At 40.6% G+C, this 26,352-nt stretch overlaps 1 protein-coding gene across 4 annotated transcripts in view; it reads right to left on the reverse strand.

Moving 5' to 3' along the window:
• Positions 1-2,062: 2,062 nt before the first annotated feature.
• LOC117246316 (type II inositol 3,4-bisphosphate 4-phosphatase-like) overlaps positions 2,063-26,352 on the reverse strand; it is a 29,234-nt gene continuing 4,944 nt past the window's right edge. For 3 of the 4 annotated variants that reach the window (XM_078163815.1, XM_078163816.1, XM_078163817.1), the window contains 18 exons: positions 20,021-20,100; positions 13,139-13,220; positions 12,871-12,940; positions 12,605-12,752; positions 11,849-11,979; positions 11,371-11,478; positions 10,732-10,840; positions 10,170-10,335; positions 9,878-10,087; positions 9,105-9,243; positions 8,813-9,021; positions 8,284-8,407; positions 8,051-8,177; positions 6,179-6,319; positions 5,979-6,076; positions 5,757-5,854; positions 5,437-5,591; positions 2,063-2,370 (listed from right to left, as the gene is read on the reverse strand). In XM_078163815.1, the coding sequence (XP_078019941.1) occupies positions 2,250-2,370; positions 5,437-5,591; positions 5,757-5,854; positions 5,979-6,076; positions 6,179-6,319; positions 8,051-8,177; positions 8,284-8,407; positions 8,813-9,021; positions 9,105-9,243; positions 9,878-10,087; positions 10,170-10,335; positions 10,732-10,840; positions 11,371-11,478; positions 11,849-11,979; positions 12,605-12,752; positions 12,871-12,940; positions 13,139-13,220; positions 20,021-20,100 (2,316 nt within the window). In that variant the 3' untranslated portion in view covers positions 2,063-2,249. Of the gene's footprint in view, positions 2,371-5,436; positions 5,592-5,756; positions 5,918-5,978; positions 6,077-6,178; positions 6,320-8,050; positions 8,178-8,283; positions 8,408-8,812; positions 9,022-9,104; positions 9,244-9,877; positions 10,088-10,169; positions 10,336-10,731; positions 10,841-11,370; positions 11,479-11,848; positions 11,980-12,604; positions 12,753-12,870; positions 12,941-13,138; positions 13,221-20,020; positions 20,101-26,352 lie in introns of those variants that run through there. The other variant, XM_078163818.1, reaches the window with a different exon arrangement.

The raw sequence follows: 26,352 nt of genomic DNA on the forward strand, positions 1-26,352 counted from the left end.
TGACACTCTTGTCTCAGACATCCTGATAAATTAAACGGCACGAGTGAAAGCCGTTGTCTTTTATTGTGAAGGACCTCAGCATTTCATTTCCGTTATGAGTGTGTATGTAATTGACGCGGCTCTGTGTGTGCTGTGATGTCGAGCAGCGCCACCCAGCGGCCCGGCAGAGAAACTGCAGCTGTGCGCACAGAACTATACAAATGTACCTTTATACTTTCATGAGTGGTGGAAGAAGTACTCGGATACTTTACTGAACTCAAAGTAGAAATACCACAGTGTAAATGTACTCTATTACAAGTGAAGTCATGCATTTTGGTTTTTAATTATAAAATATTCTATTTTATTTTGCTGTGTTTTATTTAGTATGTTGTTATTTTTTTAGGGACTGTTCATTATTTATGTGGGGGGAAGGCTGGTGAAACTATAATGTAAGCACTGGGGAGCAACTTATATTTTTTTATTTTGACTCAGAGGAGAGGCATACAATTTTAAATGGTTGTATTTTGTTTTTGTCTTACAGTCGATTTTTAAAGAAAACATGCCTTCAAATGCCACCCAAAATAACATCTTTATTTATAAAGCACAATTCATGCATGAAATGTACCTCAAACTACTGAATATAAAAGAAGAATCGCCAAAAATAAAAATAAAAAAATAAAAAATAAATAAATCGCCAAAATCAGACCATTTATAAGTTAGTAATTGTCAGATTTTTCCAAATTTCCGATGGTGCTTGGATGCATCGTGTGCTAAGAACACTTCCATCATACAAAAAACCAAAAAACCAAAAAAAAAAAAAACACAACATAGATTAAAATATTTAACTAAATCATTTTATTCTACACCTTATTCAAAATTTGGCCTATCTTCAGGATTTCATCTTCAACATTAAACTCCCAAACATTGAAGGGAAATTTTTAAAAATCAAACAAATAATTTATAGTGGACGGAGGGTCATCCACTTTCAACCAGTCACTCTGGGAGGCTCAAGGAAAAATATCTGTAGCTTCAGGAAAAAAAAATAAACAAAAAGGTCACACCCCTCTCCTCCAATAAGTAGAGAACAGTCCATTAAGTAAACGTAGAAATGCCACAGTGTAAAAATACTCAATTCCAAGTAAAAGTCCGGAAGTATTATCAGCAAAATGTACTTTAAGTATCAAATGTAAAAGTACTCATTATGCAGGAATTATTACAGAATTGACTATCACAGAAAGTCCAAATGATCTGAATCCAGTTTCTTAAATGTGAGTATTTTTTATGTTTTCTTTCCTCATTTAACATTTGAGGATGTTATCTTGGACTTTAGGAAACACTGACTGACATTTTCAACCATTTTTTAGACCAAACAACTAATCGATTAATTGATTAGATAATCAGCAGATTCACTGACGATAAAAATAATCATTAGCTGCAGCCCTACGTGGCTTAAAATGGAAACACTCAGGTACAAACACCTTAAAATTGTACTTTAGTAATAATTTATATATTCTTGGATCATAATCATCAGTTTAATGTTGTAGCTGGTTAATGTGGAGCTCATTTTAATCACTTTATACACTGCTGGGTAGTTTAATATATGGTAATACATCTGAATTTATTAGTTGATTATATTCGTGTTATTGTTAGACTCCTACGATACAGCGAGTGTCTTCAGATCAGACAAAGAAAAGCTTTTGTCACCTGAGAACTTTACTCACTTGTTTCCTTTCAGCTCCTCCGCCCGTGCAAAGTTATCTATCGCAACAACTGCCTTATTCTTATATAATTCATGACACATTAAACTCACTTGTTCAGACATCCGATGTGTCTCCTGTGATTTTATTGTAGAGACCGTGTGTCGAAGTCTAGTTTGAAAGCTGAGGATGATTTCATACTTACATGGTCCATATTCTTCTTCAAATGTGTGTTTAATCAGACCTCATCACACACTGACTGACATGCAACAGACCTGAATATCCTGATTTGGTGCGTGTGTGTGTGTGGTTTGGAGGTTTAGTCGAGGCCCGCAGCGGTGACCTTCTTGATCCATTTGGTTTGATAAATCTGATTTTAGACAGAAACAAATCAAGTATTCATTTATTGCAGAGACGTGTTTGTAAATCAAACACTTGCAGTCACAGTGAACAGCACGAACACAGACATAACATTTACACGTGTGTATAACACAACATACACTTTACATGATGAAACAATCTTTTCGTATAAAAAACTATGTGTGTATAAAACAAAACTAAGTGTCAGTGTGTCTATCCGAAGCTGCCGTCTGGAGGTCTGTACAGTTTGGGGAAAGTGAGGAGCTGAACGCTGCTGAAGGCGAACTTCCTGCTGCCCACGTTCTTCTGCACGTTCTCCATCCTGCAGCCATCCCTGGTTGCGCGCGCACACACACGCACACACACGCACACACACACACACACACACACACACAGTGAACAGTGAGGTATGGATGTCTGATAACACACACACACACAGCTCCTTCGCCATGTTACAAATACCAGAAACTAAAAAAACATTGTTTAATTTGAAAACAAACATAAAACACATTTGTACAAAATAAATAAATGATAACAATAAAAATAAAGATGAAAATAAAAAATACAATAAAATTAATAAATAAATTATAACAATAAAATCATGAATAAACAAATATTTCCCAGCACAGTGAAGAAACAACATTTGGCCTCAGGTAAAAAACGCTCGTCCCAACAGATCTGTTGTGAACCAGTGTGTACCACTGACTTACTATCATTTTCTTTATTCACCAATTTTGTTGTACTCACAAAACGTTTGAATCGTTTACCGTCTAACATCTGAGCTTTTTTTTTTTTTTTTTAATTCAACCTCATGTTTAATCATTTCGTCTTTTACTTCTGCTGCTCTGAGCTACGGAGGCTCATTTCCATCAGTGTGAAAAAAAACTCAGTCATAAGTTAGTATTATGAGAAAGTTTCTCAACATGAGTTAGTATCTCAAAGATGAGCTGGTATAAAAATTTAAACAAACGAGTCAGTATCTCAAATAATAAGTATCTCAAAATACTGATAAAGTTTTTCAAAAATAGTAAGTACCTCTAAATAACTAGTTAGTAACTCAAAATAACAAGATAGTGCCTCAGAATAATGAGTCGCTACCTCAAAATAATGACTTAGTACCTCAAAATAATGAGTCAGTACCTCAAGATAATGAGATAGTACCTCAAAATAATGAGTAAGTACTTCACAATAACTAGTTAGTAACTCAAAATAATGAGTAAGTACTTCACAATAACTAGTTAGTAACTCAAAATAATGAGTAAGTACCTCAAAATTAGGGATGCACCGAAATGAAAATTTGTGGCCGAAGCTGAAGCCGAATAATATTAAATGCTTGGCTGAATACCGAGTACCAAATACCGAAGATCGTTGTTTAGTTTTTCATTAGTTTTTGCAGATGAACCCCCTCCAGATTAGTGTTGTCACAGTACCAAAATTGGGACCACTGTACGATATCAATGAAAATATCATGGTTCTGAGTAGTATCATGATACCACAGCAAAAATGAGGCAGATGTGCCTTTTGTCATTTATAAAAAGATAAATCACTTTTCTATAATACATCAATGATATTTCAGTGGAATAAATTACTTACTGACTTATTCATACTTCAAAAACAGCATCAATAAGTGATTAACATAGGGGGGATCAAAATAAAATAAATAAATAAAATAAGAATCAACCAGCCACCCTCCTCCCCTGACAAGTCCCTTCATAAGTAAAGAACAGTCCCTAAAGTGCGGTGAGGTTTGTGGGCCGTGAACGGCTCGTTTCTCCTCTGACACGTCACATACCTGTGTTCGGCTGGCTCGGCTGTTCAGGTACTTCTGGGCAGCCCACACGCCAAGAAGACGATATTATTGGAGCCGACTTATCCGTCGCCGGTAAGCCGATGGCCGCCATATTTGACAGGAATACATTACTGTTTGTGTCTGTGACCCCCGTTCAACCCACAACCGGTGGGATTCGCCTTTCGTTTCTGCTGCTGGTTGAAATCTGTAGGCTGCTCGCACAGCGTGCTGAATGATTTAAGCCTATTTTGCTCGCTCAAAACTATTTTTAGTTGCAAATGCGAGTGCGGTGAGGGACGCATCGCCACACTGCCGACATTTTACTCTGCCCGTCACTGCACACTGTTTGATTGCGTTATCAAAACACGCCGCTATTATTCGGCCTTGCTTTCAGCTTATTCCACCGAATGTGTGGTTTTTTTGCAATATTCGGCCGAATATATTCGGTTACCAAATATTCAGTGCATCCCTACTCAAAATAACTAGATAGTACCTCAAAATAATGAAGTATCTCAAAATGAGTTAGCATCTTAAAATAATGAGTAAGAACCTAAAAATAATGACTTCGTACCTCAAAATATTGAGAAATGTTTTCAAAAGTAATGAAAAACAAAAAGTAATTATTTTAAAGGACGTTTGTCATTATCATGAATTACAGAATCTTTTTCTTTCATCACATTGGTGGGGATAGGTTTCCACACTGATGACCAGCAGCTGTATGATTCATATTTTCTAATTACCCTCAAACAAGGTGACTAACGCTGCTAAATTTAATCTGACAGTAGGACTCGAAGCTCCACAGTTTCTTTTCACTCTGCTCATTTTTTGGTGAATGAAACTTTCCTGGACGACGCTGAATTTTCGGGGCGTGGACGATGCTGATGATCAGATGTGATGAACGTGCACCTCCTCCTGAACAGGTGACGTTCATGAGGCTGAAACAAGCGATTTACAACAAGTTTGTCCAGTTCAGACAGTAAGTAAGAAGAGGCCCTTTTAGCTTTCGGGGAAATTGTCTTGTTCAGAGATAAAAACATGAAATCATCCATGTCGTCCAGTTTGTGCCCAGTGTTCCCAGTCTGTGCTGGTCTACTGGTATTTGGCAAGCAGTATAACGAGGCTGAGGATGAACCAAAGAACCAGGAGGTGAGAGGACACCAGCAGGAAGGCCACTGGGTACAGGTGCCGTCTGGGAGCTTTAGGGGCCAAACACTGCGGGAGCCAGGAGCTCTGGAGGCCAGGGGGGCCCTCCGCCGGCTCAAACCCACGGACAGTGATCCCTGGCTGGGTGTAACAGCCGAGCATCTGCCCCCAGGACAGACGAGACCTGGAGGAGGAGTGTGTGTGTGTGTATGTGATGAGGGAGATGAAGAGAAGGATGAAGATCCCGTAAGAAAGAAAGAAACAGGAAAATGTAAAGAAGAGAAAACAAGGGAGCGGGTGGAGAATGACATGAAGTAAAAAAGAAAAGATTTAACTGAAAAATATTCTGCAACATAAAAATAAGAGGACAAAGGAAGCCAAAGGAGGTGAGTGAGGAGGAAGAAAAGGAGACAACAAAGGAAAGGAAGTAGGGAGGAAGAGGATGTTTGTGTGTTGAAATCAACAAACCTCCTCATGCAGTCCAGCGCCGTGCTGAAGTGCTGCTGGCTGAGTGCGTGTCGCTCTCTCAGTAACGCACACTGCTCCAGCGTCACCGACATCGACGTGCGGTCCTTCGCACTCTTACAGCTCGTCAGACGCACACCGTTCACCCTACGACACACCTGAACACGCACACACACATCTTAAATTCCAGGTAGTGTAAAGTCAAATTTCATTCTAAACACATTTTAGTTTCACCTGGACTTTAAGTCATGTGATTATAACGACTGCCTGTTGAGTCTTTGTGTTTGTGTCACCTGATAAATGTCAGTCGTCCCGTGTCTTACCGTAGCAGCGGTCCACAGAACCTCGACGTTCTTCCTCTTCCTGGTTTCCACGCTGCGATCCAGAGAGGACAGCAGGTCCGACAGTGACTGGATACCAGCTGAGAGACAGCGAGGAAGGACTAATTACTGACACAATAAGGTCAATAATCTGCTGTCTCCACCTGATCACGACAAAATAAAACGCAAAACAAAGCTTTACGATGAGCACAGTCAGAGTCTTACCCATGTGAGGCACTTTGTCTGTCAGTGTGTGACAGTACACTTTGAGACGCTCACAGCTCTGCTGGTTCACTCTCTCCTGCAGGGAGCTGTCACCAAACCTGACACAAACAAAACTGTGTTCAACTAAAACCATAAAAAATATTGAACATTTCCAGGATTTCTGCAGGTTACAAACTTCTAGTGTGTGTGTGTGTGTGTACCTTTCAGCCAGGCTCTGCTGTTGGTTGATTCCAATGTTAAACAGAACAGGATGAATTTGAATCCAACTTCCGTCTTTCACTTCCTGTGGCAACAACCTGAAGGTTTCTGGCAGCAACGGGACCTCGACGACCAAACTGCCCCTGAGCGGAGGTGAACACACACTGTGAGTTTACACTATGTGTGTGTGTGTGTGTGTGTGTGTGTGTGTTTGTGTATGAGGCAACATCCTCACTAATACATTTTTGTTTTAAAAAACACAACGTTTACTCCTAGTGTCAATACTACTTCAGGGTTTTGGAACTTTTAAACAGAGACCTTTGAAAATGCAACTGACTTGAAAACTCCGGGGTTGTGTTTGAGTCTGGACGAGCAAAAATGGAGGCTTGACAAACAACGACGCAGACAGACACGTTCACTTCCCCATAGGATCTTATCAGTGATGATCTGTTGGTGCCAAAACGTTACAGCTACAGGTCTACATACCTCATATATACACGCCTGACCTCCGACCACCAAATTCTACTGAGTTCATCATGGAGTCCAAGTGGATGTTTGTGCCAAATTTGAAGAAATTTCCTCATGAAGTTCTTGAAATATTGTGACATTAGTGAGAATGGGACAGATGTCACAGTGACCTTGACCTTTGACGACAAATCTAATCAGGTCATCCTTGAGTGAACGTTTGTGCCAATTTTTTTTTAAAAATCCCTAAAGGTCTTCTGAAGATATTGCATTCACAAGAATAAAATGGATGCAAGGTCACAGTGACCTTTACCTTTGACCAACAAAACGTAATCAGTTCATCGTTAAGTTCAAGTGGACGTTTGTGCCAAATTTGGAGAAATTCTTACATGAAGTACTGCAATATTGTGATAATGAGAATGAGAGAGATGCAAGGTCACAGTGACCTTGACCTTTGATGACAAATCTAATCAGGTCATCCTTGAGTGAACGCTTGTGTCAATTTTTTTTTAAAAATCCCTAAAGGTCTTCTGAAGATATTGCATTCACAAGAATAAAATGGATGCAAGGTCACAGTGACCTTTACCTTTGACCAACAAAACGTAATCAGTTCATCGTTAAGTTCAAGTGGACGTTTGTGCCAAATTTGGAGAAATTCTTACATGAAGTACTGCAATATTGTGATAATGAGAATGAGACAGATGCAAGGTCACAGTGACCTTGACCTTGGACGAAAAATCTAATCAGGTCATCCTTGAGTGAAGGTTTGTGCAAGGTGTTCTAAAGACACTGCATTCACGAGAATAAAATGGATACAAGGTCACAGTGACCTTGGCCTATGACCAACAACATCTAATCATGTGTGAGTGGACCCAAGGAAGACTAGCTACCACTGTGTGGAAGCTAATGGGGAATTAAGAATAAAATCTTATCAGTTAATTGATGAGTACAAGTGGACGTTTGTGCCAAATTTGAAGAAATTTCCCCATGAAGGTCTTGAAATATTGCAATCACGAGAATGACACGGATACAAGGTCACAGTGACCTTGACCTTTGACCAGCAAAATCCAATCCAATCATCTTTAAGTTAACATTTGTGCCAAATTTCTATTAAATCCCTCAAGGTGTTCTTAAGATATTGCATTCACAAGAATAAGACAGAGGCAAGGTCACATGGACCTTGACCTTTGCGCACCAAAATTGAATCAGTACATCACTGAGTACAAGTGGACGTTTGTGCCAAATTTGAAGACATTCCCCAAAGGCATTCTTGAGATATCATGTTAACAAGACTGGGACGAACGAACAGACCTGAGAGTATAATGCCTCTGGCGCAGAGGAATAAAAATGCATCACTGTGTGTGTGGCCTGTGTGTGTGTGTGTGTGTGTGTGTGTGTGTGTTTCCCACCATGCTCCACTGAGTGTCGGAAGCAGGTCGTCCGGTTCTTCTGTTTTAGCCTCGGTGACAGTGAATGTCACTCTGCTCAGGTCAGCCACACCCACCTCCATGTCCTCCAGCATCCCCACCTCATCACCTGACACACACCCACCATGTTAGACGACATACGGGATGTGTAGCAAGTTAGTGAGTGTGTATTTGTGTGTGAGTGTGTGTGTGAGTGTGTATGTGAGTGTGTGTACCGTAGGTGCTGAGCAGGGCCTCGAACTGAACCAGCAGTCCGACAGAGTGAAGCTGCTGCAGGAAGTCAACATCCTCCAGACCTCCATACAGCTTCAACATGAAACCGCACACTACTGCTGACAGCTAGAAGATAAGACAAGATGAGATGAAACAAGAACATATGAGACAAAATAAGACAAGAACAGATGAGACGAGACGAGATCAGATGACATCGGATGAGATGAAACAAGATACGAGACAAGTCGAGACAAGATGAGACGAGACACGTCAAGTCGAGACAGGATGAGACAAGAGAAGATGAGACAAGATGAGATAAGAGGAGACGAGATGAGATCAGATGAGACAAGAGGAGATTAACTAATCCAGAGGGGAAATTCGGTGTTGCAGCAGCACAAAGACAGAAATGCTTACAGATCTCTACTTTATACGTTTTCTTATATACGTTTTGTTAGACTATACGTTATAATACTATACATCATACGATACGTTTTGTTGTACTACAGGCTGATTCATTCTGTTTTCTCTCACCGCCTGGCTGAAGACGGCGTGGCGTCTCTGGACGATGTGAAGAGGTCCCTGGGCGATGGTCGTGGCCACCGCCCCCTGCAGGACCACAAAGGTCATGGCAGCTCGGGCCTTCCCCACTGCCTCACGCACACAATCCCTGAGAGTGACCACGAGGGGGAGCACCTGCTCCTGCCAGGAGGAAGAGGAGGAGGAGGAGGAGGAGGAGGAAGCTGGAGGAGGTAGACAAGATCAGCAAACTTAAATCTTGAATATTATAAATAAGCGCCAGCAGAAACATTTAATAACATTTCACCGGTGTTCTGAGAGTTTGTGTCCGCTGTGGTTTCCTGCTGCTCTGATGATGATGTCATCTCCTGAGGGCGCCCCTGCAGCCGGTCGCCCATCGCAATGATGCAGTTGAGGCTCATGGCGACGTTCGCCCACGCTCTGTCCTACACAAACACACGCACACATATAAAAACAGGTACAACACAATCATAAACGAGTTAAAGAAATACTTCACCTACAAAACGTCTGTGTGCGTATATATATCAATTACTCAGCCTGTGTTATGTTAAATTTGTATGCCTCCACACTGAACGAAGAATCCAAGGAGGAAAACTCTTGATAAATTAAAGTCGAAGGCGTCCACGTTTAACTACAGCAAAACTATATCAAAACACGAGTTGTGTGAGAGTTTGTAAACCGTGCTTTGATGTAGTTTTGCCCTTCTACTCCAACTGAACAAGAATCTTCTCTGTTTTTGGATTCTTCGCTCACCGTGGAGGCATACAAGGAAACAAAGTTGTCTTCATGAATTCAGCCCTACACAGGCTGAGTAACAGATGAACAAAAGATCATTTGGGGGGTGAAGTATTCCTCCAAGTCCAGGCCAAGGGTCAACTGTGGCCACAAGCAAAGGAGCGAAAAGTCAACAGCGAGGGCCGCCGCTTTCAGGAGCGGTGGAAATTTGAATACTTTTCTTACTGAAAGATGAAACAGTATTTTTACATGATCTAATCTGGCCCTTTGTTTGAACAGTTTGGACACCCCTGCTTTAAGATCTCACACAAACACTCTACTTGCCCATTCCTCCTCGTCGTACTCTGCGTCCCGTCCTGTTGCATCCTGTTGCCCCTGCGATGCCTGCCCCTCCTGATAGGCTGGCGTGTTGTCACAGAGCAGCCCGTTGCTGTGGACGTGGCTGCTGTTGCAGCTGGCTGCGCACTGGTTGTGGATCGCCAACAGGGCGCTCTTCACCAGCTCGTCTTTGAGTGCGTGAACAAAGTGCTCCGTCTGAGTGAGAAGGAAGATGTCAAGACAAAACAAAACTTCATGATGTCTGAATATGTCACCTGCGTTTTTCTTCCACCCGCACCTGTTGAGTCAGGCTGTCCAGGATCTGCTGCAGGCGGGCGGCGTTCAGCTCCAGAGAGACGGCCAGCAGCTCCTCAGCGAGCCCGAAGACAAGGGGCTGCAGCTGGGCCACGCTGGCCAGCAACTCCTTCGCTCTGGAGCTCTCATCCTGAGAGTACGAGACAGAGCTGAAGAGATGGACGGAGTGACAACGAGATAAGTGCCCTCAAAACTAAGAACATTTACTCAAGTGTCCTCAAGTTCAGTTTAAGGTATTCGTTCTTTGCAGCTTTACACTGATATATCACAACATGCAGATGTGTTAATGTTAAATGTTGGTGATAAACTGAAGGATGAAGTGTTCTTTTATGTGTTGAGAAAATTCTCCTTCTCAAGACGAATAAAGTCTTTAAAAACCCTCTTGAAATGCATCGTCACAAAACAGCTCTGTAACTGAACAAGTCCAAATAATTCAACAGAATGAAACGTACTTGTGTGCTGTCACTAATCCTGACAGGGCACAGATTATAGAGATTAATCCACAGAGAGGTTTTACACACACACACACACACACACACACACACCTGTCTCTGAGGTTCGTGTGTTTGCTGAGCAGCCTCTTCAGTCCTCCGTGTTTGAAGGCCTGGTGGTGATCAGACGGAGCACCGAACGTTATGACCTCATACCAAACACCTGGACAGATACAGAAGGCCATTTATGTCACTATTAACAAATAAATAAATAAATAAATAAATATGCTGATGTAATAAACAAATAAAGGTATGAAACAAATCATCATGTAAATAATCAAGGCAACAAATACATAAAGAACGGTAAATATAACGGTAAGGTAAATAAAGAAGCACGATAAAAAGAATTAAGGCACCGATCACACAGAAAGCGTTTTGCACTGCAATGTGCCTCACATTTCTGCGCTCTCGGCAAAATGGACGATTTGAGAGGCGGGCCTTCTGTGGTCGTCACAACAACAAGTGTACAGGTAAACAATGGAGAGAAACTGGTGGTAGTGGTTGCTGGATACCCAGAGCTATACCGCCTTACGATAGACAGCAGGTTGTCAAACTGCCCCTGAGTCATCCTAAAATATGCCTGGAAATGGTCTTCAGAGAGGAGAAGCTCCTGGACCAACTGGCGGTACTCCCCATGATCCAGCCTCTTTTTTAGGGTCTCATGTACCCACACAGAGCAGCTCCTGAACGTACCTGTGCTGTCCGGGTTGGTGACCTCCATCCTCTGTGAGTGCAGGTTGGTCGGAACAAACTGAAGGTGTTTGTCTGATTTACTGCCGCTCGACTTAAAACAGGACGAAGCTGATCGAAAGACAAAGAGAACACTGAGGTAATTGTCCCACAGAACAACAAGCTGAATTCAAAATTCTACCAATATTCTTTAAAGGAACAGTCCAACATTTTGGGCTTCACTTCCTGGAGTGTGTAGAGGTGGAAGAAGAACCTGGATCTTAAGTTAAAGCAGCAGCACCACAGTGAAGAATCACTGTTACAACTAAACATTGTACATTCAAATACTTTGTAAACGTCCAAAAGTATTCGCTTAAATTTACTGTGCAGACATGACGGGTGGGATCAATCTGAACATCGAACTCTCTGCAGCAAAGTGAATATTTCCACAGACTATTCCTTTAAGGGAAGATTATTTTTGGCCCTTTGATTGACTTGACACCTGAGAGTTTGTCGAGCTCAGCAAGCGTTTCCTGATAGCAGCCAATCAGGTGGTGACAGTGGTTAATGACATCGTGGCGGATCCCGTCCCAGTGGGGTGAAAGGTCACCGAGATCCTTCACTTCCTGGACCCTGAGGAAGAGTTAAAAAAAGTTAGTTTTTTTCCCACTTCATGACACTAAGAAGAATTAAGTCGGCTGAGTCGATAAGGTTCCACTACCTGGAATATCTGGAACAAATTAAATTGAATCTGTTAAGATGTACTGAACATACAGCAAATTCTGAAATAAAGGTCCTTCTATGCAAAGGACATGGGACGAATTTTTCTCTTTTGCAGCGGCGGCCCAGCAGTACAGTTCAGTTCAGTTCAGTTCAGTTCGGTGCGCATATTTGTTTGCTTTCACTGTGAAAAGTTGTGGATGGTACCAATGGAACCGTTCCGTACCGTCCCCATTTTTGGTCCCCCCTCTGTTGGGGTACCTAGCGCACAGATGTGGTTCTAAAAGGTGGAGAACAACTAGAAACAAGATGACTAGTGAGACACAGCGAACTAGAAACAAGGTGCCAGGTGCTGGCTTGTGGCTACGTGGTGCAAGCTGGAGCAACAGGATGTCGACTGCAGCTAACTTAAGGGCCTCAGAGAGCGGTGCCACTAATAGCAAGGACTTTCTTAAAGTGACATACAGAAGCCTTAAATTCAATATTTAACTCTCCCATTCAGATTTTCGAATATTATGAGAGAAACATTAACACACACCTGCTGGTGTGGTTGTGTATGAGCACTTTCAGTAGCTGTTTAGGTACATAGAAAGACAGCGGCGTCTCTGACATCTGTTCCCGGACCAGCAGCCATCTTTGATCCTCCGTCTGAAACCTGTACACCTTACACACCTGAGCACACAGCACTGCACACACACACACACACACACACACACACACACAGCAGGGAAGTGAAAGTCATATAAGGGCATAGAAACTTGTATAAATAACCCCTGAACGTGTGTAACATGAAAAGTTTCTCACCAGCTCTCATCATTGGACTGTTTTCTTTGTTGTGGACGGAGCTGTGCAGACTGTCACACAGCGCAGGACACTGGAGAAGAGAAGATGGCACAGAGACGGTAAAATGTAGGGAAAATACGTCTCTCTCTCTGTCTTCTTTTTCTCACTCAGATGACTGAACAGAAACCACAGAGCTAAGTGTCAAACTGTAACACGTCTGTATGTTACACACAAGAGCAACCAGAAAGGGTGGAGGGAGCAAAGTTACACAACCTCTCTCCTCCTCTACCTTGTGTTCGGGAGGAGTTTCTCCTTCCATCTGCAGACAGGACACCTTCACCTCCCCGACCTCGTTCACTCCATCCATCGTCCTGAATAAAACAGAGGAACAAGACAGAAAAAAACAATACTGATTGTTAGGAAACACAAAATTGGAGTGTGCAAAGGACACGTGAAGAGCTGCTAATTAAGTTAATTTAATACCCCAATCACAACTGGCCCAACTAGCTTATCTAATGAGAAATAAGGATGAGAGAAACCTAACTAGTTACCAATGATTTGACGAGGCAAAAGACTGGGAAAAAACAATGAGTAGGGCAAAGCTAGCAGACTTTAGCGGTAAAGAAATCACAGCAAACTAGCAGCAATATGCACAAACCTAAATAATACTGATTACAGACAAGATGACTCGTCAGACAAAGCAAACTAACAACTAAAAAATAGGGAGACAAAGCTAACTAGAGACAAGATAACTAGAAACAGGTTGACTAGTGAGATACAGCTAACAAGAAACAGGTTGACTAGTAAGACTACATTAACTAGAAACAAGATGACTAGTAAGACTAAATTAAATACTAACAAGATGACTAGTGAGATACAGCTAACTAGACACAAGGTGACTTGTAAGACAACCTTAACTAGAAACAAGATGACTAATGAAATGCAGAAAACAAGAATCAAAGTGACTGGTAAGACTTCTTTAACTAGAAATAACATGACTAGTGAGACTAAAATAACTACAAACAATTTGACTAGTGAGACTACATTAACTAGATATAAGATGACTAGTAAGACTACATTAACTGGAAACAAGATGACTAGTAAGATACAAGTAACTAGAAACAAGGTGACTAGTAAGACTAAATTAACTAGAAACAAGGTGACTAGTAAGACTGAATTAACTAGAAACAAGGTGACTAGTAAGACTGAATTAACTACAAACAAGATGACTAGTGAGATGCAGCTAACTGGAAACAAGGTGACTAGTAAGACTACATTAACTACAAACAATTTAACTAGTGATATACAGCTAACTAGAAACAAGGTGACTAGTAAGACTACCTTAACTGGAAACAAGATGACTAGTAAGACTACATTAACTACAAACAATTTAACTAGTGACATACAGCTAACTAGAAACAAGATGACTAGTAAGACTACATTAACTACAAGCAATTTAACTAGTGACATACAGCTAACTAGAAACAAGGTGACTAGTAAGACTACATTAACTGGAAACAAGGTGACTAGTAAGACTACATTAACTACAAACAATTTGACTAGTGAGATGCAGCTAACTAGAAACAATATGACTAGTAAGACTAAATTGACTACAAACAAGATGACTAGTAAGACTACATTAACTACAAACAATTCGACTAGTGAGATACAGCTAACTAGAAACAAGATGACTAGTGAGACTAAATTGACTACAAACAAGATGACTAGTAAGACTACATTAACTACAAACAATTTGACTAGTGAGATACAGCTAACTAGAAACAATATGACTAGTAAGACTAAATTAACTAGAAACAAGATGACTAATGAAATGCAGCAAACAAGAATCAAAGTGACTGGTAAGACTTCTTTAACTAGAAACAAGATGACTAGTGAGACTAAATATACTACAAACATGATGACTAGTGAGACTAAATATACTACAAACATGATGACTAGTGAGACGCAGCTAACAAGAAACAAAGTGACTAGTAGGACTTCATTAACAAGAAACAAAATAACTGGCAAAACAAAAGCTAACTAGAAACAAGATGACTAGAAACAAGACCATTAACAAGACAACCTTACCAGACAGAAGAGCTAGTATGACACATAAACTAGAAGACTAGGAGACAAGGTAACTAAATCCTCAAGTTAACTAGTTCATATAAACAGGATGACTAATAAAACAAATGTAACTCACTGAGATAATAAGATATCTTACTGATGTTGAGGTCAAAGACTGTTAGCTGGACGAACCATGAAGGAACCAGAGAGACTAAACTAACTAGCTGCAGGAAACTGTGCGGCACAAAGCTCTGTACCTCTTGCCTACCTGTGCCAGGTATGTATTAGTAATCAGACACACCTGGACGCAACATGCCAACACAGACACACCTACTGTACACGGCCTGCTAGCACCTGGCTCTGTCACTCTCTGTTGTGATACAAAAACAGGAAGTACTCCTCTACTCTCTGCAGAGGTGGAGCCATACACTCCCCCCTTCTCACTTCCTCATCTGGCTACAGGTATCCAAGCAACAGCCAATCAGGTGACACCTCCTATACCTCTGTGAAATCTCTATGAGATGGATTTTTTCCATTCAGAAAGTTTCTGTGAGACGAAATGGGAATATGTGAGGAGGTTAAAGTGAGTTTGAAGAAGTTTGCAGAGATGTGTAATAACATAATAGACATAATAGTCCAAGTCAACCTGTGGTTTGACCCTGGGAACACTGCACTAGTAACCATTCAAGATGTTTGGTGATCTCTTGGGACATCCATATAACATATTAAAAGTAAACCATTACATACTTAGTGGGTCGAAATGTGGGGCCATTGTGTCACAGCATCACACAGAGAAGTGCATATCTCTGCTTCTCCTCATATAACTTCTGTCGTAACATTAGTTTTTTAGGATGAGTTGTTTTAAGTGAATGATAAAAAATTCTATCATGATAATAACAGTCAAGATGCTGATAGAATAGTTAATAGAATTGAGTAGCAAAGTTGCTGATAAAACCAGTCAGCTCGCACACACTCTGTAACCCCACGTCACCCCAACCCCTCACCTCCCCTGCACTACAGTCCCTTACATAACTCTCAAACTAACAAGTGACACCGTTATAGATACTAAATATATATGGAAGACTTTATCGACAGTTTAGATGCAAATACGCCACTGTGTCGACGTAGAGCCTACACTGTAGCCTGGCGTGCTCTTCCCCAGAAATGTAGCTACACGTCACTGTGACGCAGACCTCCTGTCTGTTTCTGTAAGCTGAAACCATTTCCCTCAGTGGAAACAAAACTTTTATTTACTATAATTTCACAGATACGAAACAACAAATTGTGAAAACAATAAACCTCCACAAAAAAAGCATTTTAAGTGTTGTGTGTGATTTATCCTGGTTTCATATGAGTAAAGGAAGTAAAGTCGCTAGGCTAATTTATACAATGTAAAATGCCACAGGCTTGTGCTAATAACGTTAGCATGTTGTATTTGTTTGGAAAATGTGTTTAGTATCCTTGTGAACCTTATGAGCTGTAAAGGAGCTGAATTTTGTAACGTTACCTTTGTTACATGCTGCTGTTGTCCCTGGCTTCATATGAGTAGAGGAAAAGTCTGCTAGCTGCTAGGCTAATTTATACAATGTAAAATGCCATAGGCTTGTGCTAATATCATTAGCATTAGCGTGGGGTTACAGAGTGTGTGCGAGCTGACTGGTTTTATCAGCAACTTTGCTACTCAATTCTATTAACTATTCTATCAGCATCTTGACTGTTATTATCATGATAGAATTTTTTATCATTCACTTAAAACAACTCATCCTAAAAAACTAATGTTACGACAGAAGTTATATGAGGAGAAGCAGAGATATGCACTTCTCTGTGTGATGCTGTGACACAATGGCCCCACATTTCGACCCACTAAGTATGTAATGGTTTACTTTTAATATGTTATATGGATGTCCCAAGAGATCACCAAACATCTTGAATGGTTACTAGTGCAGTGTTCCCAGGGTCAAACCACAGGTTGACTTGGACTATTATGTCTATTATGTTATTACACATCTCTGCAAACTTCTTCAAACTCACTTTAACCTCCTCACATAAAATGTAAGGAAAAGGCTGCTGATGAATTCATTGTTTCAAACTTTAATAAATGCAGGTCTAGGTGATATGGACCAGATTCAGATTGATATTTTTGACCAAATACCTCAATATGGATGACTATTAGTGCTTTCACAAAATATTTACACAATGAGATGTTTGATCTATAATAATCAGTACTGTGGATATAATGACTAAGACATTAAAGGCAATCATAATAATAATAGAACAGAACAGTCTGGTAGGTTCAGAACATGACATTTAACTGTAATGCAACTTTTACAACCAGGAAAAGACAATCTATATCCAACATTTAAGACCATATCTGGTCTCATATCACAATATCAATATATTGCCCAGTTCTAAATGAAGGCATTCAGGCCTCAACTCTCAGACATTTCCTACATAACCATGTTGCTGGCTTCCTTTTGATCTGTGCACAGCTGTAGTGAAAGCGGTTGTTGCATTTGACACAGATTATCATTTTGCCAAAATCTGGCCTTTCACAGTATTTGCAGGCTCTCTGTGACACCAATACAGGGTCATGTCTTCTTGTCAGTAGTTCAGGCAACACACTCGAGATAAAGAAGTCTTGTGCTTTTGGCAAAGCCTCCTGCAGAAACTCCTCATTTCTTAGGATACGTTGCACAATGAACTCCTCCTTCGTCCACAGCACAAAGTCACAGTAGCTAACATCACACACAAACATGTGAAGATGAGTTTGATAGTAGTATGGGTGTGAATGTTTCAATGAGAATGACTTGTCCAGACAAAACTACTTGTCTTCTGTGCATCCTTGAAGGCTATTGCAGTATTTGTAGGGACACTTTATCTCTACCACCCCTTTGCCACAGCAGGTACATCTTGCTATCCCGTCTGGCGATGATCCAAGGTGTGGCTCAGAAGGTTGCACTACTAAGCCACATGAGCTGATGCTGAAATCTGGATGGCTTTGGGACATAAATGCAGTGTAGGCTTGTCTTGCCATTTCCTCCATGTTTTCACCCCAGAGCACAGATGGGACATTTAACTGTGTTTTGCTGTACTGCATTATATCATTTAGGTATGTTTTGCTGGTCTTGTCAGTTGTGGTCGCACGGTGAAATTTGGTACTTGTGATCCGACCAGCCCTGACCTTGACTGTTGCTGTGTCACAAATTCCAGTTTCTCACATTGATGAGGTTGTAGTGTAGTTTTTAGTCTGTGAAATGTATCCTCACATTTCACCTGCATTTCCTGTGGTGTGAGTTCCCTGAGTGTTGCATCAAATAAAGCAGTCAAGGGCTCAGGTAAGTCTGGATGCTCCTCTGAATCAGTGTCAGATGATGCAGTGTCAGTGTCACTATTCTCCAGGCTTGTCAGCACTGCAGCACCTGGGTCCACAACCTGCAGTTCCCGGATGTCATCATCTGTCAACACTGATAATAGAGCAACAAAAAGACACAATTATTGTGCTGCATAATATTCACATTTTAAGAATACTGACTGAATTCTTCTTAAACCAGTTAAGCAGAGCTTTAAACACGCAGGTGTACAATAGATAACAAACAATCTAATTTCTAGAATCAGTAATCTGAAGACAAATGCACAGACATATTCAAACTAACATAACAAATGATACTGACATTATTCAAACTGTGTCTGTAGGCCTTTAGGTTTTTCATCTCTGAATCACCAAGTAACACCTTTCTCAGGCTACATTATGGTGTCAAAACAATGAGGAGAAATCTTGAGAATTAATTAAATGCACTATGGCAAAAGGAAACTTATCTAGGCTCTGTCAACTATTACATGCCTCTGGGTGTGATACTATTCTTCCTAGCAGATGTTGAAGCTGCTGGAAGCTGCCTGCCTAGCCTCTTTGGTTTGTGGAAGCTGATTTCCCTCAATGGAGCTGGTCTGACTTCTTTCCTGCTGATGTCTTTCCACATGCACACTCCAGAAGTAACTGCTGCTTTCTCTGTCCTTCCCATCCTAACATAGAGCTCAACTTTGAATAATATTGCAGCTGCATGGCTGCAGCATGACCCAAGCCTGAAATTTCACAAAAACATAATAAACATACTGGCTGATCCATAATGATAACCTGAAAGGACAGTAAAACAGAAGCATAATTCATGTTTGCATAACCACTATATCACAGAGCTCTGAACTATGTTAGCTACAAGCCCACAACACCAAATAATAGGTTACTTACCCTGCCATACAGGTGCAATTCGCTGTGAGGACGTAGTTTTCTCGTTGGTTGATTATAACCCAAGCCTCATACATCGTTGTCTTGTGTCCTTGTCTTTGACTAGGGAGAATTTCTGATTTCAACACACAAAACTCTGAGTCTATGTCATGGTATTTGACGTTCTGTACATGACCACAGACAACATACTCATAAGCATCCAGCGATTTATAGGCTCGTAATTTCTCTCTGGTGTACACGCTCGGTTTCTCAATTAAATACGTATATATATCTGGCCACTGTATATTCGGCCACTTGCTAACGTCTTCAACCCACTCATTAATAGCACACGGATCTGGAAGTCGGACACCATTTGTCAAAGTCAACTTGCTGAGGTAACATTCGCGATCTTTTGTTGATAATCCCCTTGCATAGCTTGACAAACTGTCGATCTCCGCCATACTTCTGTTGCCAAAATGTGCGCACATACGTACTACGTCATCATTGTGTACAAACCGTGAACGGGTCTATAAAGCCATGTTTAATGTGTGTTTAATGTGTGTTTTGAATCAACTAAACTTTATAGCACTTCACAGAAACCCAACCCAAATGAGACGTTTTTTCTTTAGAGCGTCACATGAAGCAACGTAAGTTTGTGATGACAGCGGTAGCTGACAGGAGGCTTTATCAACAGCTATAGAAACAACATGTATACAAACCTCCATCTGGGGCGGGTCATGGGGGCCAAGCAAAGCACAACAGACATCCTTCTCCCCAACTCCTCCTGGGGGACCCCAAGGTGTTCCCAGGCCAGATGAGATATATAATCCCTCCAGCATGTTCTGGCGCATGGTTTATAATAACAGAAGGAGAGAGTGTGTTTACCTGAGGCTGAGGGAGATGTGAGGCTCTTTGGACCTGAGCAGATCTCTGATGGAGAAGGAGGTGAAACCCAGGGAGCTCCTCTACAAGAGACAGAGAGTCACAGAGTGTTAAACTGTAACATGTCGGTCTGTTTCTATGGAAGCAAATCGTGACTAATATTTAAATTAAAATGTATTTGCAGAAATGCTTTTTCATTTTAAGAATGTGGCTGCATTATTTGACTCATAACTGCTCATTCTTTTACTTAATTAAAATGAAAAAGAAAAAGTCATTTGAGATTTAATTTCCAAAATATGCCCCAGCAAATAGATACCAAAATTCAATTTGAAATGTAAAATTTGAAAATTAAAATGCATTTACAGAAATGCTTTTTCATTTTAAGAATGTGGCTGCATTATTTCACTCATAAATAAAATTAATCATCAATCACCCTATTGCATTTGCATTTTCTTCTTCAAGACTGCACATTTTATGCCATAATCAAAAAGAAAACAAAGAAGACATTGCTATTTCATTTTCGTGGTCTGCCCTGCAAAATAGTGACCATAATTCGAAAATGATTTGGCAATCTGAGCGGCGCAGGAGAGTGACGTCAGGAGCCGCTCTTCTTCAGCTGACCATGGTGCTACCCATCTAATACAGTAGGGGGCAGTGTGCACATTTGATATATGGATGCATCACAGATCATGGCGCTCCCTGAGATTGTGCTTTCTAAACATCGTAATTTCCCAAAACTGAATAAATACCACACATAGCAACACAAAACTGCTTTGCTAGCTCAATCATGTTGTAACTAAGATATCTGCTGGAAAAAAATAATTTTTTCATGGACTGTTCATTGAGGATACGGAGTTAATACGTCCGCTGACTTGACAGTCATTTAAACTGGTAGCAGCTTATACTTGTACTTATAGCTTATACTTTGTAGACATCGTGATTTCCCAAAACTGAATAAATACCACACAGTCCAGCAACCTTTCCAGGGGAAACCCTGTGATATTGACATGTTAAATAATTTTCATACATACAAAGCTGCCTAATATAATTTAGATCTGCCCTGTAAAAGTGTGTGTATAGCGCACTGAATGAGTGTTAGGTGTGAAGAGGACCTTACAAGTGAGCGCATTGTGTTTTCTCATGACAAGCGGTAATAACATCTTCGCACCAAACACTCATTCAATGCGCTATACACACACTCTTACAGGGCAGATCTAAATTATATTAGCCTAAATATTTAAGATGATTACTTATGTATGCAATGATTTATTGATATTAAATATATATAGATAATATAGATAAACATACAGTCCAACAATTCCTTTGATCAATGGATATTTTTTTGCTTAACAATTTAATGCAGAACAGCAAGATGGCATGATGCAATTTAATTTCTATCATGATCAAGATCATGTTGAAAGCTGAATTAATAGTAGTGTAAATATATCTATGAAACGTATACAAGCTTACAAGGGTCTTTGTTGACTGCAGCTTGTTAGTTATGGCCTCCAGGCTTATTACACACTGATGTCAATAGGTACTCCATATCATATCAGTTAATCTTAGCTGTGCATAATTTATTAATTTCACGAGCAGATTCAATATTCGATAACCATATTATATGGGTTAGAATCAAACCAAGGCAGTATGTATGAAAATTATTTAACGTGTCAATGTCACAGGGTTTCCTCCGGAAAAGTTGCTGGACTATTATTTAGTTTTGGGAAATCACAATGTCCACAAAGTATAAGCTCAAGCTGAGTGTATCGGCAATCCAACTACAAAAATGCCAGTTGAGGGAATCCAAAGCCATTTTTAACTCATGTTGGTGTGCAAACACGAGGTCCTCCATCGTACGCTTTGAACACTTTGACTTACAAAAACGTTAAAAACACCTACAAAAAGCCGAGTGTAAAAAAGACTTAAAACGAGCTCGTGCAAAAGGACAAAAATACTACGATTATAACGAAAACCCATTCACTCGACACACACACAGACATGGTTGAAAAACTGTGTGGCCTCCTCTGATTCTCATTCCATAACACTGATCAACTGTGACTCCCCTATCTAACCTACATGTGACTGATCACCACCTACGCCCACAGCTGTGCAGGTAACCCGTAGCAACCCTAGTGCCTACTAACACTGACACTGCACCTGCTACCAGTTTAAATGACTGTCAAGTCAGCGGACGTATTAACTCCGTATCCTCAATGAACAGTCCATGAAAAAATTATTTTTTCCAGCAGATATCTTAGTTACAACATGATTGAGCTAGCAAAGCAGTTTTGTGTTGCTATGTGTGGTATTTATTCAGTTTTGGGAAATTACGATGTTTAGAAAGCACAATCTCAGGGAGCGCCATGATCTGTGATGCATCCATATATCAAATGTGCACACTGCCCCCTACTGTATTAGAAGGGTAGCGCCATGGTCAGCTGAAGAAGAGCGGCTCCTGACGTCACTCTCCTGCGCCGCTCAGACTGCCAAATCATTTTCGAATTATGGTCACTATTTTGCAGGGCAGACCACGAAAATGAAATAGCAATGTCTTCTTTGTTTTCTTTTTGATTATGGCATAAAATGTGCAGTCTTGAAGAAGAAAATGCAAATGCAATAGGGTGATTGATGATTAATTTTATTTATGAGTGAAATAATGCAGCCACATTCTTAAAATGAAAAAGCATTTCTGTAAATGCATTTTAATTTTCAAATTTTACATTTCAAATTGAATTTTGGTATCTATTTGCTGGGGCATATTTTGAAAATTAAATCTCAAATGATTTTTTCTTTTTCATTTTAATTAAGTAAAAGAATGAGCAGTCTTGAAGAAGAAAATTAAAATGCAAATAGGATGATTGATGATTAATTTTATTTATGAGTCAAATAATGCAGCCACATTCTTAAAATGAAAAAGCATTTCTGCAAATACATTTTAATTTAAATATTAGTCACGATTCGCTTCCATATGTTTCGGCACCCTGTGTACATTTCCCTGCTCTAATCCAGCAGTAATCCAGCCTATACCCACTTCATGGAGGGTCTCTGTTGGCTCTATGAAACACAGGTGGCATGAAAAGAAAGTACTGTCAGTAAAGTACAAGTCCCTCAAAGACTATCTGAGTAGATGTACATTTTACCATGGCATGTAAAGTTACATAAAGAGCTGTCACACAGTGTTAAGCTTCTTCTTTATGTACTGTAATATTAATTATCGAATGTCCCGTTCTCTCTGACGCACACAAACTCATCAGCACCGGGGTCATGGTCGTGTACCAAAAATCCCTACAGCAATAGCACTAAAACCGCTCGTTGCTATGACGATAATCAGAGGATTACCTTGACGAGAGAAAAGCACTCAAATCACCAAACACACACTCACACACACTCACACTCGTGTACAGAACATCAAACTGAAGTTAATGAAGTAAAACACTAAATTATGAAAAGTGTTGCAGAGCTCGAGGTGGCACTCTCCAAATTCTTGCTTTATCCAAACAAGCAAATTCTTTATTGTTTGAGCAGCAGATTAATTTAAATATCAAATTAATATTTCTCATACTTCTTATTACTCTTCCACACAGAGGTTTTGTCATCACAAAATGTAGGAAGATCTGTGCTGGTGGCTGAAATGTGGTACTGGAATCACTCACACTTGAGTAATCCATTAGAACAGCTGTCTGCTCTCTGCCCCACTGCTCCAGGTGTCCCTCGTTTATTACCATGGCAACGACCTATGACACACAAACTCGCAGACGTGTGTGTTTCTCTAAGGCCCTGTTTATACGACAACGATCTCAACCAAAAACGGTAAACTTTAGTTGCGTTTTGGCTGATCATTTACACAACAGCAGAGTTTTTTGAAACAGCACCGCACACTTGCAATATGCCACTCCTCTGAAAACGGAGACTTCTCGCACATTTACGTTACAGTTCCAGTCACTAGTTTGTGCGGTTGCCTTTTTTTTTTTGTCTATACATCACCTCACTGTAGAAGGAAGCGCATGTGCACAGGCTCATGTTTCATTACAAAGTCACACCGCCAACTACTGGCCTGACATGTACACTACAGCGGCCATTTTTGCTGATCCGTGTGCACGGCAATTGTTATCAAAATGTTGTCGTCTGAACGAGGAACTTTTTTCCAAACGAAAACGAGAAACGATTCTGTTTTCAGCAGATTGTTTTCGCGTAAACATGGCCTCAATCTCCACTACACAGACGAGGAGCGAAAGTTGCTGTCATCTCTGCATTTACTAACAGGGAATCCTATCCAGTCCTACCACTACTGTTATACTACTACTAGAAGAAGTACCTCTATATCACTACTACTAATACTGTCTGTTCCACATTTTTCTCCTCACTGACTTGGTCAATCCATGTGAAATTTGGCACAGTGGTAGAGGGTCATGGGAGGATGCCAATGAAGCAATATTACATCAATTGGCCAAAGGGGGGCGCTATAGCAACCAATTGAAATTGCAAACTTTGAATGGGCATATCTCATGCCCCATAGGTCGTAGAGACATGAAACTTTGCACAGAGATGCCTCTCCTCATGAGGAACAAATTTGCCTCAAGAACCCATAACTTCCACTTATACAGATTTTCCGCCATTTTGAATTTTTTGAAAAACACTTCAAATCGATCTCTTCCTAGGAAGTTTGAGCGATCTGCATGAAACTGGGTGAACATAATCTAGGGACCAATATCTAAAGTTCCCTCTTAGCAAAAGTTGGAAAACTTACTAAAACTGAGCTTCTATAAGGCAATGAATATTGCGGAGGGCGTGGCTCATCACATAAAGGTGTATAACATCTCAAGGGTTTCACCCATCACCACGAACTTTGTAGGCATATGACCACACATAATCTGAGGGGACCCCTCCATTATTGACCCCATCAAACAAAATGGGGGCGCTAGAGAGCTAATTTCTTATCTAGGCCTAACCGCGATATCCATTTTTACTAAACTTGGTAGATATGTAGAACAGGACGCCTCAAGGTGACTGGAGAAATTTAACTCTAATTGGCAACTGGGTGGCGCTATAACAACAGAAAAATGCTTCAAAATGGCTAAAATGCGACCGATCGCTGTGGCTCCCCCTGTGGACCAATGTTGTTGTTTTTTTCTAATTGTTGGCATGACTAAGTCATGGTATGGTATGCTGTACATAATCACGGAAACTGTCAGTGTGTCATTCTGTCAGTCAGTCATTCTGTCTGTCCCACGTTTTTCTACTCACTGACGTGGTCAATCTATGTGAAACTGCACATAGGCATTGAGGATTGGCATAGGTAGAAGGTGACAAAGCTACCAATGGGTATGGACTAGTTGTTATTATTATTATTACCAGGAACCCATTAACCTTCAGTGCTGCCATATTCCAGAAACGCAGCCTAACTTGAGAGTCGAGAAGCACAAGTTGTTCAGTGCTCAGAGACATGGCCCAGGTAAGGAAGGCTGAAACAGAACCACCACTGAACATGACTTATAAGTTGAAACGTCAAGACTGGGCCAAGAAATATAAAGACAGATTTTTCAGAGGTTTTACGGACAGATAAAATGAGAGTGACTCTGGATGGACCCGTCACCCGTGGCTGGATTACTACTGGGCACAGAGCTCCACTTCCGAGTCAGACGCCAGCAAGGTGGAGGTGGTGAGGTACTGGTGTGGGCTGCTTTTATTACGGATGAATGAGTTGGACCTTTTCAGGTTGAAGATGGACTTAGAATCAACTCCCAAACCTACTTCCAGTTTTTAGAAGATACTTTCTTCAAGCAGGGGTACAGGAGAAACTCTACATCATTCAAGAAGGCCATGATTTTTATGCAGGACAATGAGGGAGGACATTACACCTCTTTGAACAGCATTTGGGAGGCTGTGGCTGCTGCTGCACTCACTTTTCCTTTCTTAAATTTTCAGTTTTGAGGTTTATTAACTCTATTTGTTTAAACATAAAATGAATACTCAGGAATACAACTTGCCTAATAGTTGTGCCCGCAGAGTACGAGTAGTAGTACCTCTGTACTCGGTGGCATCAGCAGACACCCCTCAAAATTTCTGACACACTGACACCCACTCCTGACAGAGGGAATAAATTCAGACTAAAATAAAGTCCTCATGTGCCGTGTAAACTGCAGGGATGCTAAAAAAAAAAACAGAACCACAGAAAGAAAGACAGAAGGAAACAAACAAACAGGATATTGAGACGTTACACACACAAACTGTTGCCACATTTCCTCGTTTGCGGCCGAGGTTTTGAGCAACAACACACACACAAACCAACACACACTGAGCTAATCTGCTTCATTGAGTTCTTCAGCAAAACAAGA

This window comes from Epinephelus lanceolatus, chromosome 22 (genome assembly GCF_041903045.1).
Source record: "Epinephelus lanceolatus isolate andai-2023 chromosome 22, ASM4190304v1, whole genome shotgun sequence".
Taxonomy (NCBI): domain Eukaryota; kingdom Metazoa; phylum Chordata; class Actinopteri; order Perciformes; family Serranidae; genus Epinephelus; species Epinephelus lanceolatus.